Source organism: Dryas octopetala, chromosome 4, assembly GCF_963921425.1.
Source record: "Dryas octopetala chromosome 4, drDryOcto1.1, whole genome shotgun sequence".
In the NCBI taxonomy this organism is placed as follows: Eukaryota; Viridiplantae; Streptophyta; class Magnoliopsida; order Rosales; family Rosaceae; genus Dryas; species Dryas octopetala.
The window spans coordinates 18,207,003-18,225,718 of record NC_141369.1 but is presented as its reverse complement, the minus strand read 5'-3'; the positions used below and the strand labels follow the sequence as shown (position 1 = coordinate 18,225,718).

The 18,716-nt window shown below is 34.6% G+C and overlaps 1 protein-coding gene across 1 annotated transcript; it reads right to left on the bottom strand.

The window, feature by feature from the left end:
* Positions 1–4,608: 4,608 nt before the first annotated feature.
* Positions 4,609–13,272, bottom strand: LOC147287612 (Homeodomain-like transcriptional regulator). The gene is made up of 18 exons (XM_086240171.1): positions 13,132–13,272; positions 12,925–13,029; positions 11,975–12,364; positions 11,504–11,562; positions 11,161–11,400; positions 11,009–11,065; positions 10,713–10,929; positions 10,498–10,598; positions 9,949–10,035; positions 9,734–9,865; positions 9,018–9,158; positions 8,411–8,533; positions 7,833–8,291; positions 7,331–7,747; positions 6,616–7,224; positions 5,833–5,937; positions 5,529–5,745; positions 4,609–5,301 (listed from the first exon to the last, which is right to left on the bottom strand). The coding sequence occupies exons 2-18, from the start codon at positions 12,983–12,985 to the stop codon at positions 5,279–5,281; spliced, it is 3,438 nt and encodes a 1,145-aa protein (XP_086096297.1). The 5' UTR covers positions 12,986–13,029; positions 13,132–13,272; the 3' UTR covers positions 4,609–5,278.
* Positions 13,273–18,716: the final 5,444 nt, after the last annotated feature.

The window sequence follows — 18,716 nt, the reverse complement described above, 5'->3', positions numbered from 1 at the left end:
AAAAGTATTCAAATATATATGATAATGGTTAGATTTATAATATAAAGCTCAAATTAAAGTCGATTAATTAATAAGAATCCTCACCGAAGTGATGCATTGAATAAGACTATAAGTTCCACTTTTCTTGATTTTTTTTGTCATTTAAAAATAAAAAAATCAAATATGCAAACTGTATTTTGTTGTCTCGCCACCTTCAGAGCTTGAAGCCCTTGTCCAAAGCTCACTTTAGGCCCAATCCTCTCATTAAAAAGCAAGCCATTATTGTATTAAATATTAATTAGTCAAATCGAGATAAGAATTAAAAATTAAAATTGAGCACTTTTGATTTAATGCAAATTCTTACATATTTTAATTATAATAAGAACAATAATAATATTATTGAAATGTAAACAATACATATAACAACCGAAGTGAAGATTTCCCTATAAAAAAAAATGAAGATTAAGTTTGCATCGATCATTTGACAACAGTTGTGAAGGCCAAAAAATATATATATATGGGAGTATGAAGTACAAATTCATTTATCAAAGGGTAATTACAATATATTATATATATGTGGTTACTTTTCTTTCATTTTGCACCGAATAATAAAGACATGATATTAACAAAACGGAATAGTTTTTTATTTGATTGTGAGATTTTGTTTGATCAAACGTTGCTTCACTCTTTGGCCAAAACAAAAAAAACGTTGCTGCTTCACTCTAGCTACTAGCTAGGCGGCCACTCTAGTACCAAAACAGGTAATTAACGTATGCTTTCAAGTTTCAACCATTATATAAGTTATTAAGTGCCAGTTCGGTGTTCAGGTTAAGTAGAAAAAAAGTTATTTTAAAATGAAGTTTTGATGAGACTTTACTCTCACAATATATATGTGGAACCCAATTTCATATAATGAGACCCACATATATGTTGTGAGAGGGAGATCCCATATAATGGTCATACAGAAAAATTTCTTAATAAGTGATAATAATCATGAATTAGATGAAATTACAACACAATTTTTTATTTTGAAATAATCTAGTATCATATGATTATTCAAATTACTAATGGTATTCTTGAAAAATGTACATAATGGTTGATAAAATGAAATTCGGATTCGCTGCTTGTATTGTTTTTGCTTGTTTAATTCTAATGTATAGTATAAATTTAATCATTTATGTAATTGCATTCACACTCAAAAAGTGCTACATATCCATTTTATCATTTGCTTTCTACTATTGGATAATAAATATACGCATGACTATGATTAAAAGTCGAGTTAACACAAGTCTAGAAAAAACAAGCAGATGATCTGAATTCGACAAAATGTGTTCTCTTCCTAATTGTATATATAAATAAGCAGTACTATATAGTTATGTATTTTTATATTTGCATATTTATTACAAATCGTATCATACATGTACACAACTATACTTATTAAATTTGTCATTTCTTAATCGTATAAAGTTTTTTGTTTCAATCATTATATTCTTTTAAATATAATAATTTACGAATGAAGATCTAAACAATATATGGTCATATCATTGAAATACAATGCGAAATAAGTCCCACAAGTAATCTCTTAAATGAGATTATTTAAAAACCTCTTAATAGAAGCTCCCTAGCTCTTTATATATATTTGAAATTTTTTTCGCCTACATATGAGGCTTTATTAATCGTTGTAATTATATATATATATTAACTTGAAAACTAGACAACATTTCAAAAGAGAGTGTAAAGGCTAGCAATGGAGGAAAACCACTTGAGAGTAACTATGTTGATAATATTGGGATGGATAGCTCTTATCCAAGTTGTAGTGCAAGCAGAAGATGCTCCTTCTCCTTCTTTTCCTCCTTCACTTCCCTTTCAATCTCTTCCTTCCTCTTCAATTGACAGAACTCATTCTAGTATTCCCAAATATATGCAGTGTCTTGCTCAAGGTGCTATATATTGTTTACAAGAACCATTCAGGAAATGTTTGGGTTTTTCCTGGGAATTATGTCAACATTTTCTTAAAAAGCCTAACAAAACCCCTATACCCAAACCCTAACCCCTCTCCCAGCACCTTCTCATCTTCTTCAAAGTCTATATGACCTCTCTCTCTCTCTCTTTGTGGATTCTCTGCTAGCTACTTGCTATGGTTGATATTGGGGTGGATGTTGGTTTTGGATGGAGGAGGGTATCATAGTGTAATATTTTGTTCTTGGTGGCTTAATGAGTAGACTAGAAAGGAAAAAAGACTTAGGAGACGAAATGATTTCAATACGCACTTCGGCACTTGTAAGATTTAAATATTATATTTTATAATTATATATGCATGCTACATGCTTTATGTATTACAGAATATATCAATTTTGTTATGTACTCGTGTTATTGCGCCACAAGAAATTTCAGTCTTAATTTTGATGTGATCGAGTTGTGAACGTACGGCCCAAAAAATTGTGAGTACATAGGGAGTACAAGTTAATTTACCAAAGGGTTTTTTTTTTGCCAGATCGAATTTACCAAAGGGTTAAATACAATATTAATGCTGCCTAATCCTTTAACTGATTCTTAATGGTAATTAAACTTTAAAAAATCTCAGTTTGGATTCATTAATTTGATTTGTATGTTTAGTAAGGACTAAATATCCACAATCTTTTACTAATCTGAAAGTGCTTTTAACAGTTTTATAAGCAGTGTAACCCTTAGTTATTTGCTACCTTTGTCCAAGGGATTGACACCCCATAAACGGATACTTCATATCATCGCCTGCTCAGCAGTCTCACAAGCTTGGTGGCTTAAAGACTCAAGCAATTAATAATCCCTAGGATCCCGGCCTTTTGATTTCTTAAAGAAGCTATAATGTAAACATGTAATTTAATGCTGGTTACACACTTACACATAAAAAAATGGGTTTATTTCATATTTAGTACCTAAACTTTGACCCTTATCTTAATGTGGTACCTAAATTTTTATTTGTCCCAATTGAGTACCTAAACTTTTATTTTGTGTCTAATAGGTACCAAAATGAATTTTTGTTAAAATTGTCAATAAAAATTAGGGGCAATATAGTCAAAGTATATTTTAATTATTTTCTTTATATGTTTAAAATTATTAAAAAAAAAAACACACAACAAACAAAAAAAATTAAAAATTAAAAATTAAAAATAAATTTTTTGAAATGACTATATTGCCCCTCACTTTTGTTGATAATTTTAACAGAAATTCATTTTGGTACCTATTAGACACAAAATAAAAGTTTAGGTACTCAATTGGGACAAATAAAAATTTAGGTACCACATTAAGACAATAGTCAAAATTCAGGTACTAAATATGAAAAAAAAACCTAAAAAAATATTGCTTCTTAATTCGATGGTTTTGTATAGTTGTATGAGTATCTCATTATCCATGCAAGAAATCGTATGGCCTAATTTGTTATTAGCGGCTCTTTATGGTCGAAAGGTTTAAATTTTAATACAAGATAATATTTGCCCAATGTTTTTTTCTAACTTATATAGCATTTATGCATAGGACTCTACAAAAATGATAAAAAACTTTAGAAAAAATGAAATAAACTCAGTCAAGTAATTGAATGACACATAAGTTGAGAAACAAAAGTTGGGAACAATGGTTAGAACAAACAACATTTTCTTTTTTGGGTTTTTCTTTTTTAAAGTTCATTATAGAAAATAGGTTTTTTTTAAGGCCCACTATCAAAAAGCAAGTCCCAAATTCCCAATGCAATCCACTTTAATGAAATCACCTGAAAAAATGCACTCGGCATAGAGCGCAGTGCGCCCAGCCTTTTTTTATTTTATTTTTATGTCAGAAGAATTGTCATTGTCCAACAGTGACAATTCCCAGCGTGCCTAGCCTTTTCTCAGCACGCCCAGCCTTTTTTTTTTTTTTTTTTTTCGTGTCAGGAGATAATTCTCATTGTCCAACAGTGGCAATTTTCATTATGCAACAATACCCAATAGTAACTGTTCGATAGTAACAATCACCCAGAATTTCTAGATCATGCCCAAAACTTCCAGATCGGAGGTTGCTGGCCTCCTTCAAGACTCCGATGTTGAAATATGGTGAAGAACACCGAGAGAGAAATAGACAAAGAAATCGGCACAAGATGAGAGAGAGAACAGAGAAAGAGATCGAAGATAGAGAGATAGCACATAGAAAGGTAGGAGAAGATCGTAAAAGGGAGGGGATCGAGCGAGATCGCAAGGGGGGAGGCCGAGAGGGAAGAGAGAGAGAGAGAGCTTATTTTTTTAAAAGGTGTGTTTAAAACTAATTAAGTGAACAATTTTATCATTTGGATAAAATAAGTAGGTTAGTTAAAATAGACTTTATAATCATTATCTGTTCTTTTTTTAAAATTAATGTCTCTTTTTTCAATTTTATTAATATTACAAATCTGAAAAAGATTGAACGTTTTAGTGAGAAATAATTAATCACTCGTTCTTCACCTAAAAAAAAAAAAAATAATCACTTCTTTAATAACATTGTTACATCATATCTCATTCCCCTCTTTCTTTAATATATTTAATATTACACACTAGTCATTCATATTTCTCCTAAACTCAAGTCTTTCCTATTGATTATGTAAGGATTAATATAACAAAAATAAAACATGGAGTAATGTTAATTTTGGGCCAATCAATTGCCAATAAAGATGGGATTCCCTCTTACAAATCTCACCCGTCGCTCGCATTGTCCAGGCTCAAACCTGTACATCACACTAGACCAACAAGTCTTTGGCACCAAACTAGATATGGTTAAAACTAAAATAACCATACAGTAAAGATGGCTTTCAACTCTTCTAAACTTCAAACAAACAAAATAAAGAACACTACCAGTACCTTTTTTCCTTTACAACAATTTACATTGATAAAATTTTATTCATCTTTTGGAAAACTAGAACAAGCATAAATCGACAAAATCTGGAACCTCCATTGCCTGAGACAGTAGGGCTGCGAAATTTTCTACAAGAGAAGATAGAATAAAAGTGGGGATATTTCACTGGAGTGCGCTTCCATGATATAGAACTTGTATGTATGAAACGTCCAACTTTCCTCAATGCTGTACATCTAATCACTCAATAGCCTAATATAGCAACAACTAAAGAGAAAATTCTTATTTAAAAAAAAAAAAGTCAAAAGCATAGCTTCATACAAAGTACTGCCATTTCAAAGCCTGCAAAAATTTCACTGATTTGGCAGTAGGCATATCGGCCGAGTACAGTAGATGAATCAATGCTCCTCAATCCTTTACAAAAATGAAGGTTTGAATTCGCATAATCTCCTGACAAAGGTGGGGGTTATTGCTTTGGAGCATGCTTCCCTGAAGTACAAAGGAGTTAAAATTTAAATATTATAATACAATTGAGAAGTCACTAAAATTCAAGAACCAAAATCTGCATTTTAATTTAGATAAATCATTTTTCAGCCTATCAACAACTTCCAAAATCATAACCGAAATATTGAGAAAGATAACAGTTATTCCTACTAGAGGAAGTTTTATATTTCAAACCATACATTACGTCACTAGAAGAATAGAGCAACCATTACCTCTGGCACTGATTTCTTGCCTCTCAGAACGGGCTCTTTCCAAGTACAGAGCAATTAAGGCATCCAATTTCACCAGCCAGAGTGCAACTGCAGATGTTGTATGGGGCATAGATACAAAAGACGCAATGATGTCTTCACCAACATTACAAGAACCTTGCACAATAGTGCATTCACACAGCCATTCCTCGTTGATGGCAGCAATAAAATCAGCAAGGACCTGCAAGAACAATAAAAAATGAAGCAGCTGGTTCAGACTAAAAAAAATAAAAAAAAAAGGTAATGCGAAAAGAGAAAGATATGAAACCTGCAAAAGCTCAGCCAAAGATGAGGTCCGTCTGAGCCGTTTCACCCATAGCTTATGAGCAGATTTTTTCCAAGCACCGAGCAAGGCATCTTCAGGCATAACTGCCTGCATGGAGCAGAGCAAGGTGGAGATAAATGTGAAAGCTTATAAGATTTGGGGTGAATAGAAATATTTCCATACATAATCTAAAAAACTTGTTTTAAAAATCAAATTATCAAAAAAGTTCAGGGCCCAAAATCCACTTAAGCATAACCCCCATTATTTGGGTTTCCCACCAGATCCCAAGCTAACCAGAAGGGGCAGGAGATACTATGTTATCTTTCTGCTCCACTTAGAGCAGTATACTTTTTCCAAGCATTAAACCATTCAGCCACTTCTCAGTAACACGTGCCCAATTGCTCTTTTGGCCTTGTTTTCTCTCAAACCCTTCATCCAAAATCATACTGCACTTTAAAGAAAAAAAATCGGATTTTTACTTTTAAATTTTATAAGAAAGCTATCGGATTTGACTGCACTCGAAACTCACTTACCCCTAATAATTTTCAGCACAAAATGTTTTTCTAATATATCTGTGCCACTTTAACTCTCTAGTCACATTCTAATTATCCAAGCCATCAACACTTAAATTCACTCTTAGCTTGACCCTCAGTTGAAGTCCTATTTTCCGCCAGTATATCAAAGACATGTTTAGCTTGAAACCTTTAAACTGGAGGAAATTTCATTACTCTACTATAACAAACACGTATCGGCAAATGTAAAGTTAAAATCCAAATGACAGGTTACCTCAATTGCATGCATTGCAGCTTTTAGTGATTGGATCTGTGATGAGAGGACCTTATGCTTAGGGAAAGTATCATTTGCCTCTTTCTCCCTACATGTGGCTGCATGGATGGCATACCTTTCTTCCAGATCAAAATGAAGCTCAAATGTTGTATGGCAAATCCTACAGTGCTTCTCATCTCTCCAATACAAATCATGACAACTTTCACATCTAGTAAGTGTCTCAAAATACGACCGTTTACCATGTTTAACAGCATTAAGATCTAAGTAGAAGGAATTCCATAACCATGAATCAAATGCTTGGATCCGCCTCCATTTCTGTGTTTGTTCTCCCTTCTTCCTAACTTCAAGAACTACAGCTCCAGATAAAGGCAAAGAACCATTTGCAATCTCCGATAAGTTGTCTACATCAGATACTGGTGAGAAATTGTCTTCCCTAACATTATCCAGCTCAGATTGATCAGATTGGGTCAAATTTTCAATTCCATCACTATTTACCATTCTACTTGACATTGCTTGGCACAGAAATGCCATCCGTTTCTCCAAAGATTCAATAAGTTGAGCCTCTCGTTTACCCCTGTCATCCAAAACTGACAACAACACACACAAAGCCTGCATTCCGTTTAAGCAAAAGCAAGTAAATATTAGAAATTATAAAAGGTCAAGCAATATGTACTCTGATCACATTGAATCAAAATACAAAAGCTGAGAAGATTACCTCTTCGGTATCAATCACCTCCCAGTGACCATCTTCTGAAGATTCAAAATAAACCCTTCTATGGCCCGGATCAAATTCATTACAAGGACCCAAGAAAAGCCAGTATCTATTGTACCTACGATCAGACCCCAAAAACACAGATTGCATTGGGTGTAAATCAAACCCCATGTCTGTTTCTTTTCCATCTTTTCCTTTTGTAGAGAATCTCTCTTGACATAATTTTGAGATTGATGCTGAAGAATCTATCGGGTGAAACTTTGAATATGTATGATCGTCTTTTACACCATCCATATTTCCAGCATGGACCCAGGATGGCCTGGGCACACTATGTTGTTTAGCTGATAACCTCTTAATTTTCGCTCCAGAACCAGAATGAAGACTGTTAGGAATGCATTCAGCAATAGCATTTGTAGGATCCTATAAAGAAATAAGCACACTATGGTTAGAAGACTCAACTTTTAAGAACTTAATTTATATGTCCATGCCAGATTCAATAGGTTACCTCCATTCTGAAACTGGATCCTTCGTGAAGAAGATCAATTAGAGCCACTAATGCGTTCAACTTTTCTTCAATGCTAAGATCTGAATATTCACCTTCCATCAGTCCTAACAACCATACTTCTCCTGGACGGCTCTCATCAATTTCAGTGTATACAGTCAGCATGTTATTTTTACTTTTACGACGGTTCATACAATTCAGTTTTCTAATAATGGAATTTCCTGAATTGCACCCAGAATCATCATCACTGCTACTTACACCACTGTCATTGAGGTCATCATCAACTGCTCCAGAGTCTTCAGTATCTGATTGGAATTCCTCAACTTCTTTTTCAGAAGAATTAATACGTAGACGATAAGTGGATGATGAAATCTTTTCAAATAATGTAATATCACTTGAAAGAGTTGAACAGATTAAAGACTCTAGTTCCTCAATTCTGCCGGAAAGGTTCAACTCAGCAATCTTCAAAACAAAAACAAAGTCCATTACTAATTCAAGTGGAATGTTGGGCTTGTTTGGTATGAACTTAATGATTAAAAAAATGATACAGACGATGATAACAACAAATTCCAGAAACTGACCTGCAATGACTTCGCCAACTCAGAAACTTTCAATCCATTAACCCCTTTCTCTAGCAGAACTCTAAACAACTCTCCCTTCAAAGTACCAGGACGTAAACCATACTTTGACATAAGGCTCATTTCCTAGATACACAGATATGGAAAATTAAATTTCAAAATCCAAATTTCACATCTATACATAGATTTATGTCTCAACAAATAAAGCTTAATAATAGTAGAAAATAAAAGCACAATACAAAAGAAAACAAAACCCCCTGCAAATTTCTGGTCATTAAAGCAATAAATGTCATAGACAAGCAAAGACAAATAAATACGTACTCAACAGATTATCTTAAGGCACGCACAATAATTAGGATCTCCTAGAGTTCACTATGACCAAATGGTAGTGACAGATCTTAGGTTTTCATCTTACTATTAAACTATTGCCAACAAGCCATTGAATCCTTAAGATTTTTTGTAATGAGCAATATTGGTATCTATAGTACTTGACTTGTGGAACAATCTAAATATAGATTTGTCGATGATAAAATATATCTTAGACTCCTGGATCCAAAATAAAGCTTAGTTCAATCAACTGCAAACATTGTACTTAAATAATTTAGAAGACCTTGCTCAGGGATTCCCTCTGCATTGCACCTTGCTTTGAACCAAAACCAGCTGCAACCAGTACTTGACGCAGTATTTCTGCCCATGTTAAAGGGTTTAGAGATCCCTTCCAGAATTCCAGAGTGGACTCTTGATTTTCAACCTGCCAAACCATTAATAAAGATGCTTAGTTATTGACTACTTCCACTCAATTTTATCATAATAAATTAAACTAACTATTGAGTCTATTGACTTAAGAGATGGGCAAAGCTCTAAAAGAGTTTCACAAATATCTTTAATCAACTTTCTGTTACAAATTTAAACATGAAAATATACCACAAAGTGCAAATGAATCTTCAAGAAAATTTATTGTAGTCTTAAGCCATTTATCAGGAATTCTAGAGTGCACGGCATTTCTGTAGTCACACCAAAATTTTTTATTATGAGTTAATATCTTCTTTTCCATATTCTTCAAATTTTTCTGATATTATATTGCCAGGTTTCTGCGGTTGGTGAGATTATTTTACTTTCCCATAATGAAACATTTCAACAGTCATTTCGGTTGCGGTTGCATTTTTGTTGGCAGACATTTCCGTAGTAATAAAACAAAATATAATATAAGAGGTGATATTTCTAACAAGGTTATTCACAATGGTGGCATGCTATATATGAGCATAGAGCAACTTCATAAATTAAATGAGTTGTTAATGGCTGTGATGTTTTTTTTTTATAACTCACCGAGTGAAGAAATGCAAGAAAATTGCATGATTTGCTCAAATGAGGTATAGATCCACAGCAAAGCTCGGCTTCAACATTAGATAAAAGAAGCTTCAGAAGGGCCACATGAATTTTTCCAAGTAACCAGGAATCCTATAAGGCATGTACAAAACAAGGAAGATGAGCAAGTAGAAGAACCAGTAAAATTTAATGTTTAATCAAAAATTAGTTAGAACCTTATCATGAAATGCTTGAGCAAACTCATCCAGAGTGAAGGAGCTTATATCTACGATAACAGCATACGTATAAAGGAAATGGAAAACCTGCACAAGGAAGTCAACGCAGACTATGTTTTAGTACATAATTCAACAAAATGTAGTAATCGAAATTGAAGGCCCCTAGACCCATCCATGAAAAAACCCAACAACAGCAGTAGTCTAGAGAAGTGCCTTAACACTACATATCTTTTCACTTGTCAGTTTTAAAATAGAATATTAAATGCATTTTTCAACAATTGAACAAATAGACTTTCTAGTCATGCTTCAATTGAGAAGAGAGCTAATTATTTGATTTCACATTAACTGTATGCTTTAAAGACCTTAATCTCAAAGGGGATAAATTTCCGAATAGAAGTTAAGAGAAAGCAGAGAAGTCACACAAGTGAGATGTCTGAAAACAGAAAGTGCAAGACAAAGCAACACTCAGTCCATCTCAAATTTATGGCAACTTAATAATAAACTGAATTAAGGTCAAGATGAAGAATCTCAAGGTTGCAATTAATGCACCTTGAACAGTTTCTTGACAATCTCTGGTGAAGAATCCCAAGGTTGCATATAGAATGGTTGCTTCATCTTAATAGAATTTGGAGGAAACTTATCCAGCAAATCTGAAATCACAAAAAATTTCATTATCCACAGCTCAAAATACCAAGTATATACATACATTATACACCATTTCAATGTAATGAGAAAAAATTGTTGAATTTTTCCTTCAAGCAAACCTTTGCAAAGTAAACAACCATGATGTCCATTGGCAGTAAAATGATCAGAGCACCCCAGTGAATTTGGTCTTGCTTGCAATTCTCTCAGCTCCAGCTCTTCATCATCCACAAGCATTGCAATCTGATCCAAGTGTTCTTGAGAATCTGTTCCTTCCAAAGCAAGTTCACATTTTTCTTTGCCTGGCAGCTTATGATTCTCATTTTTGTTAGATTCCACCTGGCATACAAAAGCAATCTGAGTGTTGCTGCAGCTGTAACTTAGACAATACATATGCAATAAAAACTTTTTTACTTGCCTCTCTTCTTTTGGCAAAGTGCTTTCTCTTTTCTTGTAACTTATTTTGTAACCTTCCCTGTTTCCAAATAGGAAACATTATGTCAGAAAACTTTCCAAAAGTCACTACTAAGAGCTTAAATATTTTCAAGCAATACAGACTAAATGACTTACAGGACCAACTTTTTGCTGTTGCAATCTTCTGTTCCGAGTTAGTGGTTTCTGTGACACAGAAGTTGGAATTAGTGATACACTAGCGACTTCACTGTTGGCAAAACCCATGTCAATAGGTAAATCTCCACCATCAGGATTTGTTGCCCGCCAGACCGTCATCAAACCTTTCCCTATACCATGTGTCTTCACTGGAGCACTATTGTTACAGTCCTGCTGACTTATTGCAGCATTCTTGGTAACCTAATGAAAAGGGTGATAATAAATGCGGGACCAGGTTAGGAGACTTGGGTAGAAACAAGAAAATCATGAAAGATGGTGCCCGTAAAAAATCTTAAACTAGTACCTTTCTCCTTTTAGTTTCTCTTGGGTTCTCTTTGCAAGCAGGACTATAATTTTGGGGATCTAAATGGAAATGGCAATGTGAGTGAAACCTTCTTAAAATATGAAGTAATTAAGAAAGAAAATCTAAAATTAGTTAAATAGAACATGACAAGGAACAGAGAGGAGAAAAATTTCCAAACAGCCACTGTAAACTCAACACAAAATTAACTCAATGAAGATGTTTAGATGCGAACTACAACCAAAAACATCTAATGTTAAACGACTTTAAGCAATACAAAACAACAATTTTCACAGAAACCAGCCTCTCCCTTCACAACTCACATAAAAATCAACAAAGAGAATGTTGTCATCAATAATCCAAAACACTCTATAATGAAGGAAGAATATCTTTCAGATAGATGGAAATGTAGAATAGATATTATTCACTTTGCCTATGATTTCTCATACATCCAAAAGTTTCTCAGTTTGGTACCTGTAGAATGGCGCAATGCCCCAGAAGGAATAGAGTCAAACTCCACACCAAGGGGAGGTCCATCCTTGCGGAACACCTTCCTGAGAATGTAGTCTGGAGTTAACAGTTCCTGAAGATGATTCCGTTTCATCTTTTCCTTCTTCTTAAGGGAAGTTGTATGCTTGTATTTCAAAGATGAAGGAGTTTTTGCTCTAGGATTTGAGGGGCAGTGTTTAACTATCTTTGTTGCAGCACCTCCCAACCCATTTCTTCCACTCAGCAATTCAGTGGTTTTATTCACTCTCTTCTCTCTCCTCCTCTTCTCAACAAACCAACCCCGGACCTGCTTGCAAGTCAACCCAAAAGCAGTGGCATGGCATTCCATTGCAGTCTTTGTCGGATACCTATCCTCTGTAAAAAATAATTAAAGTATTGGGTTTCAATCTCTTGTGGTTAAAACTAACACTGCACTACTTTTTTCCAGAAGCTATTGCACCAACATTCCTAATTGCTTCTATAATTGTATTATACAACTACTTCCTGATTTCTTTTTAAAATCAAAATACAGTTTGAATTAAACAGAAAATTTGGTAACACAATTTTGAACCCAATAGAGCAACAGAGCAATAATAACAAAAGCTACACAAAACAGAGTCACAGAGAGAGAGAGACTGTGATTACGAAGAAGGGTACCTGAGTAGAATCTACATAAGTATTGGGTTTCATTCTCTTGTGGTTAATATTAACACTAACAAACCATCCTAATTGCTTGTATGATTGCATTCTACAACTGATTCCTGACTTCTTTCTAAAATCAAAATACACAACAATTGCAGTTGCTCCAAGTTTGAATTAAACAGTAAATTTGGTAACGCAATTACGAACCCAATAGAGAAACAGAGCAATAATAACAAAAACTATATAAAACAGAGTCAGAGAGACACAGAGAGAGTGAGATTACAAAAGGATACCTGAGTAAAAGCTCTCGAGGGATTCAAGCTGCAATTGTGTTTTCTTCTTTAAATTCTCCATCTTCTCTCCCTTCTTCTACAAGCACTCGCAACCCCAGAAAATCACTGAGATTTCAATAACATTTCCATGAGGAGCTGAACAGAAGAAACATAAATTCAACAGAAATGGTTACGCCGGTTGAGAATATGGGGAAGGAGGGAAGTTACAGGTGGTTAGCAGTGAGGGACTGTTGGTGACGGTGATATCAGAGTTGTGGCGGTGTCGCAGTCGCAGAGAAGCGGAGTGTGGAGGAGACTGAGCTCTGGAATCTGCATGCTTGTAATTGAAATGCCAAAGGAGGACTTGGAGAAGCAGCAGATAATGAAATGGGCATAATAGCAAGGAAGTAGGGTTTTGGGTTTGGGTTTAACCAAAAATATCCTCATTAATTCTTGGGGAGAAAATTAAAACTTAAATATTTATATCATCATCATCATCATCTGTTTTTGCTTTTATTTTCTTATTTTCTTTTAATTTCACTTTTCGGCTACAAGCCTACAAGAAGATAAAATATCTGAATCTGATTGGATGATGGGATAGTCCATAAGAATGTTGGGTTGCTGGCCCAACTTCAACTTTGCTCCTTGTAACCCAACTCTTTTATGGACTTTCGGCCCATTTTGTTATCAAGTGTGCTTTGTGTTCAACTATTGAAATATGATTGGATTGCTAATGTATTGGACATTTGGACCTAACCTCCCAAGAGGTCCAACCCCAATATACACTTAGAAAGCATAAACAGCCAGATGGGGATTGGATGATTCGCAGTTTCGCACTCATGATCTTAAATTCTCATTAACTAGACCAACAATGTATAACAGTTATACTATGGCTTTGTTTGGAATCTATAATTGGATTGAAAATGCTAAATGACTGAAGTAATGTGTATTTAAGGAATAAGATGAAAATTGTCTTTTAACTTGAAGGAATAATACGAGAAAACGATAGATTAGCCATAAGGGGAAACTTATCCTACTAATACCTTTGTAAGAATTGGAAAAGATAAGTTTCCCCTTATAATTAATTCATTGTCTTCCTTCAAGTTACAAGCTTTTTCTTTGAATATTCAATCTAATCCTATGCATCAAATAAAGCTTATACATATTACTAATGACAATGTAAAATTGAAAACTATTGAAAAGATATTGTCTGCAAGGTCATAGTGAAACAAATTACGAGTGATGTGATCATAGCTTGCACTGGAAGGGCACAAGACAGACCCATGTGTTCAGAGCATGTACATGGGAAAAAACTAAAAGCTATGCTAAATGCTATATTTTTAGCATTTTGGTTATAGCTTTTGTGATTTTTACTCCAAAGGTACAAAAACTATAATCTTATATTAAACCAATGAAGGCAAGCCATATGTATTGAACATTGACTCCTACACCCACATGAAATTTAATTCTCTCTCTTGGGGGACACATCTTCAAAATCAACTCTCACTAACCAACACCAATTTTCTCTTTTCTCACATGTTTTTTCTGATATGGGACTAGAAGTTTCTTGACATCCACAATAGCATTTGTTATATTTTCCACTATATATAGTGAACAATATAGCTTTAGCATAGCAAATGTTAAATATAGTCATGTCATTGTAGTGGATTTTTTTATCAATTCCACTATTCGGTTCAAAAATATCAGCCCCTAGCTTTTAGCATAGAATTTAGCCATGTCATTGTACATGCTCATGGTGGGGCTAGGATTATAATTAGTTTGAACTTTACTTAAAAAAACAGAAAATATAAAATTAAATTAAATTAAAGGCTACATCCCATATAGCCCTATTTGTAGATCCATTCTTGTTTAAAGGACATTCTTATCTTTTAAAACGTTGCAATGTTAAACCTAAAATTTGAAATGGTAGCAATCTTTTCCCTCAGTGTAATTGACTATCAAGTCATATGTTGAACACTTCTTCTAACTAGTCTCAGTCTCAAAGATCGTCCAAGCTATGACTGATCCTCCCCCCATACGAATGAGGAGAGATCCACAACGTACTATATATAGAGGCAGTTGATACTTCCAATGTTCCTGGTAATTACATTTTCCTGCATTCCCTGGCTCATTTCCTCTATTTAATATCATTCATGTCACAGTTTTCTTACGACACAAGTTACTTCAAAATTTTCAACTGAAAAACAGAACCATTTTGACCACGTTCAAGGGGTGCATGTTGCTCTACATGTATTGAGCATGGCATTAAACTGTGATGCATTGGTAGGGTTGGTTGGCAATATTTTGATTGATTAGGATGGAATTGGATCATGACTAGTATTGGTGTACCCTACTCATTTAGTTGGGACAATGCTCTATTCATTTGTTTATATCTAACATTTGGAGGCTGCCCTCTAAAACGCATTGAATTTCCAACCTGTGGTACTTTTGTGATCGTCTTGCTTATTTGTGGGTAATGTGGTGCAGCCCACCAAAAACCCATAATCACAACAATCACTACAAAAAATATGACCTAAGCCCCCTAATGATTGGCGGCAATAAAAGGGGTGGCAATTAGCAATAGGGACTAAAGTGCCTCTATTTTAACAAAAATTGGTGGCAATTGAGCAATATGCACTAAAGTTCCAAATTGCCACCCCTTTTGTAGCCGCCAATCATTAGTGGGCTTTGCTCATATTTTTTTTAGTGAATGAGACATCTGAAGCGTTGGGAGGTTCACATGCAAATCCCTCAACTGCGAATACATATCTAAAAATGTTGCTGATAAGCTTGTTCAGCTATGCCAGGCATTGGATGATGGTGATTTCGGTACCATCCTGCAAATCCAGGTAGAGTGAGTAACGGAAACTTCAAACTTGTAATTTATTTTGGCACACCATTAATTGGATGAGCTTAATTTAGTAGTGGTTTTTTTTGTTAGGATGGTGGCCCGAGGAGCATTTGTAACCTACACAACAAGAGAAGGTGCAGAAAAGGCTTCAAAGAGGTACCTAAACCGGCAATAAAGAGTTTGAGATTGAAGTTAATGTTGGCATTATGTTGGTTACATCACCATTTCCCAAGTTTCATATGCACACTATGCAATAGACAGAGATGAATTTCTCTGCAATAGAAGACCCAAATCCAATTGCTAAGCCTTATGGTTAAGTGGTTGCACAGTTACACAAAACTTCAAGTTTAGGGTTTCAAAATTCAAAGGTTGGTTGTGTTGCTGTGAAGTTTCAGAAATGTTACTATTTGATGAGGTATTCTAAATAAACCTCTGTTTTTCAACACGGGTTTACTTTTTTATAAGAATATACACCAACGATAACTAGTGTGCATGTTGTCATAAAACAATAATGATTTTGGTTATATGCATTTTTACTAATTCATTGAAAATATAGAAATTATTGTACATATACCTGGAGTGCACTTGTATTCTACTTGCATGCCAGCTTAATTTTTGTGATTCCTGATTGTAAACTTACCATTGTGATCTGCATCCATTTCTTCATTTCTCATGCCCCAAATATTGTGCAATTCACAAATCACATGCAAGTCAGTCCTTTGTGTAAGCAAGTGTACAACACCAGTCACCACCTACCGTTGAACATGTCCAAATTTCAAATTCAAGGCATGCTGGAGACCGAGTCAGGTTCTAGTGGGTGCTAGAAACCAAAACCCAATCTGTAAGAGATTGCTATCTGAATATTTTATTCGAAAAAAAAAAAGTTGATTCTCATTTGGATTAATGTAATGATCAATTGGAGGTGTTTTCTTTTATAGTTGGATCGCATTCATATGCGTATACTTATGTTTGACACATGCATTCTTTATATTCCACTAGCTTCTTAATTATTTTTTTCAATTCATTTGTTTATCCATTGTATTGACTCAATGCATTGCTTCCAAGTTCTCCAACCTGGTAATTGCTTTGTAGTAATTAAAGATTTGTCTCCTAATATTTATTTTTAATTAAATTTATGAATAATTGTATGTCATTCTCTTATAAACACATAAGATTAGTATTGAAGTTGGTGTCCATTGCTAATTTTATAGATGAAGTGCATGTACAGTACAGCTGGCAATCCAGCCATGTTCCATGTTAACTTCTTTATAAAAAAAATTAATATGACAATATTTTATTTATTAAAATTTACATATATTATTTTTTTTGTCATCTATAACTCGTATATTTTTAACAAATAAAATATTTACCTGTATAGTCACATTGATGGATCGACATAACAACTGCAGCTTGACCTTCTGCAATTGCAAGGCAAAGCAAGTATTACTGCACTAATTGATCAGCACTACAACAATGTTACTCTACTAATCGATCGAAAGTGTTGCGAGAAAAAATATAGTTTGTGTCCTTATTTTGTCTGAATAATACATGCATACTTTTGAGCCTATTAAAGTGTATAAGAAAATTAATAGTGAGGATGCAAGATAATGATAATGTGAATGGATGATCAAAACTTGGACAAGTGATAACTCTCCATAACATCTCTTAATAAGAAATTTAAACAGTCAAACAAATACAAGGACCCAACTGTCGTTTTAAGTCATATTCCTTTGAAATTTTCCAAGTTCATAAGCAGAAATGGACCCACTTATCTTTAGCCACTTCACCTTGCTCAAACCATTCAGGTAAATAAAGGAAATTATTTATAGGGTATCTATGTAATTTCACTATAAGGATATTTAAATAACCCAAATTTTGTGAATGTTTTTATTGCTGCTAAATGCACACCAATTTCCTCTTATTACACACTTTTTTCTCACCTTACACTCTATTTTCTTTTTAATTTTATTAATTTCTTAAAACACACCTCAAAAATTCTTAAAATATCCCTACCACCACCCAACACACCCCAACACAACCCAGCACACCCCTACCACCCCTCCCTTCCCCTTCTCTCTCCTTCCCTTTGTCTCTTTCTCTCTCACCTCTCTTCTTTCATTTGTCTATCTCTCTCTCCGATCTGCTATAGAAGTTGGCGACCTTACTGACTTCCACATCGGCCGACAACGACGACGACGAAGATGACGATCGATGTGGAGGCCGGCAAGGTCGCCGACCTCTGCAGCAGATTAGAGAGAGAAATAGATGAAGGGGAGAAGAGTGGTGAGAGAAAGGCAGAGAAGAGAGGATGAGAAAGAGGAAAGGAGAGAGAGGTGGTGCGAAGAGAAAGAAAGAGAGAGGGAGCGATGGAGGTCCACCTTGGGGTTCTGTTTTTTAATTTTTGTCTTTTATGATCTTTTTATTTTGGGTTAAATTTGTAATTTCAAATTTAAAAGGGAGGGAATGTGTAAAGAGAAGAAATTAGGTGTGTAAATAGTAGCACTCATGTTTTTTGGATACAAATTTTGTGAAAACAATAAGAAATGATCTAGTAGAGCAGTTGAGTAGTGTCATGTATATGTTGTGATTTCCAATAATATATTTACAGCAAACAAAATATATAGATACATTGGATGGTTTAGGGTTTAGGACTACTAATACACGTGCTAAGACCACTAACATTTAAGACTTTTTCGATAAGCAATTTCATGAGCCTAATTCTGTAAATTCCAAAATAACCTCAACTTCCTTGGCTTCAACCTACAAATTCCCCATTTTGCCCTTTCCAATCCCAAATATTCACCCCCAAATTCCTCATAGTTTCCTATAACCCACTTGACCTGCAACTTGCATCCCCGGGTCTCCGAACAATCTGAAAGAAATGATCGACCGACTGCCAAAACCCACTTGCTGGGCTTGAGGAGCTCGCCATCTGAACCCGGGCCGAGGTCCGAGGAAGACC

Coding starts and splice junctions, on each gene's coding strand:
- LOC147287612 (XM_086240171.1), bottom strand. CDS start 12,985: ATGGAGAATTTAAAGAAGAAAACACAATTGCAGCTTGAATCCCTCGAG. Junction 12,365..12,924: donor CCTCGAGAGCTTTTACTCAG/GTATCCTTTTGT, acceptor TATTTTTTACAG/AGGATAGGTATCCGACAAAG. Junction 8,534..9,017: donor AGAGGGAATCCCTGAGCAAG/GTCTTCTAAATT, acceptor CTGTGTATCTAG/GAAATGAGCCTTATGTCAAA.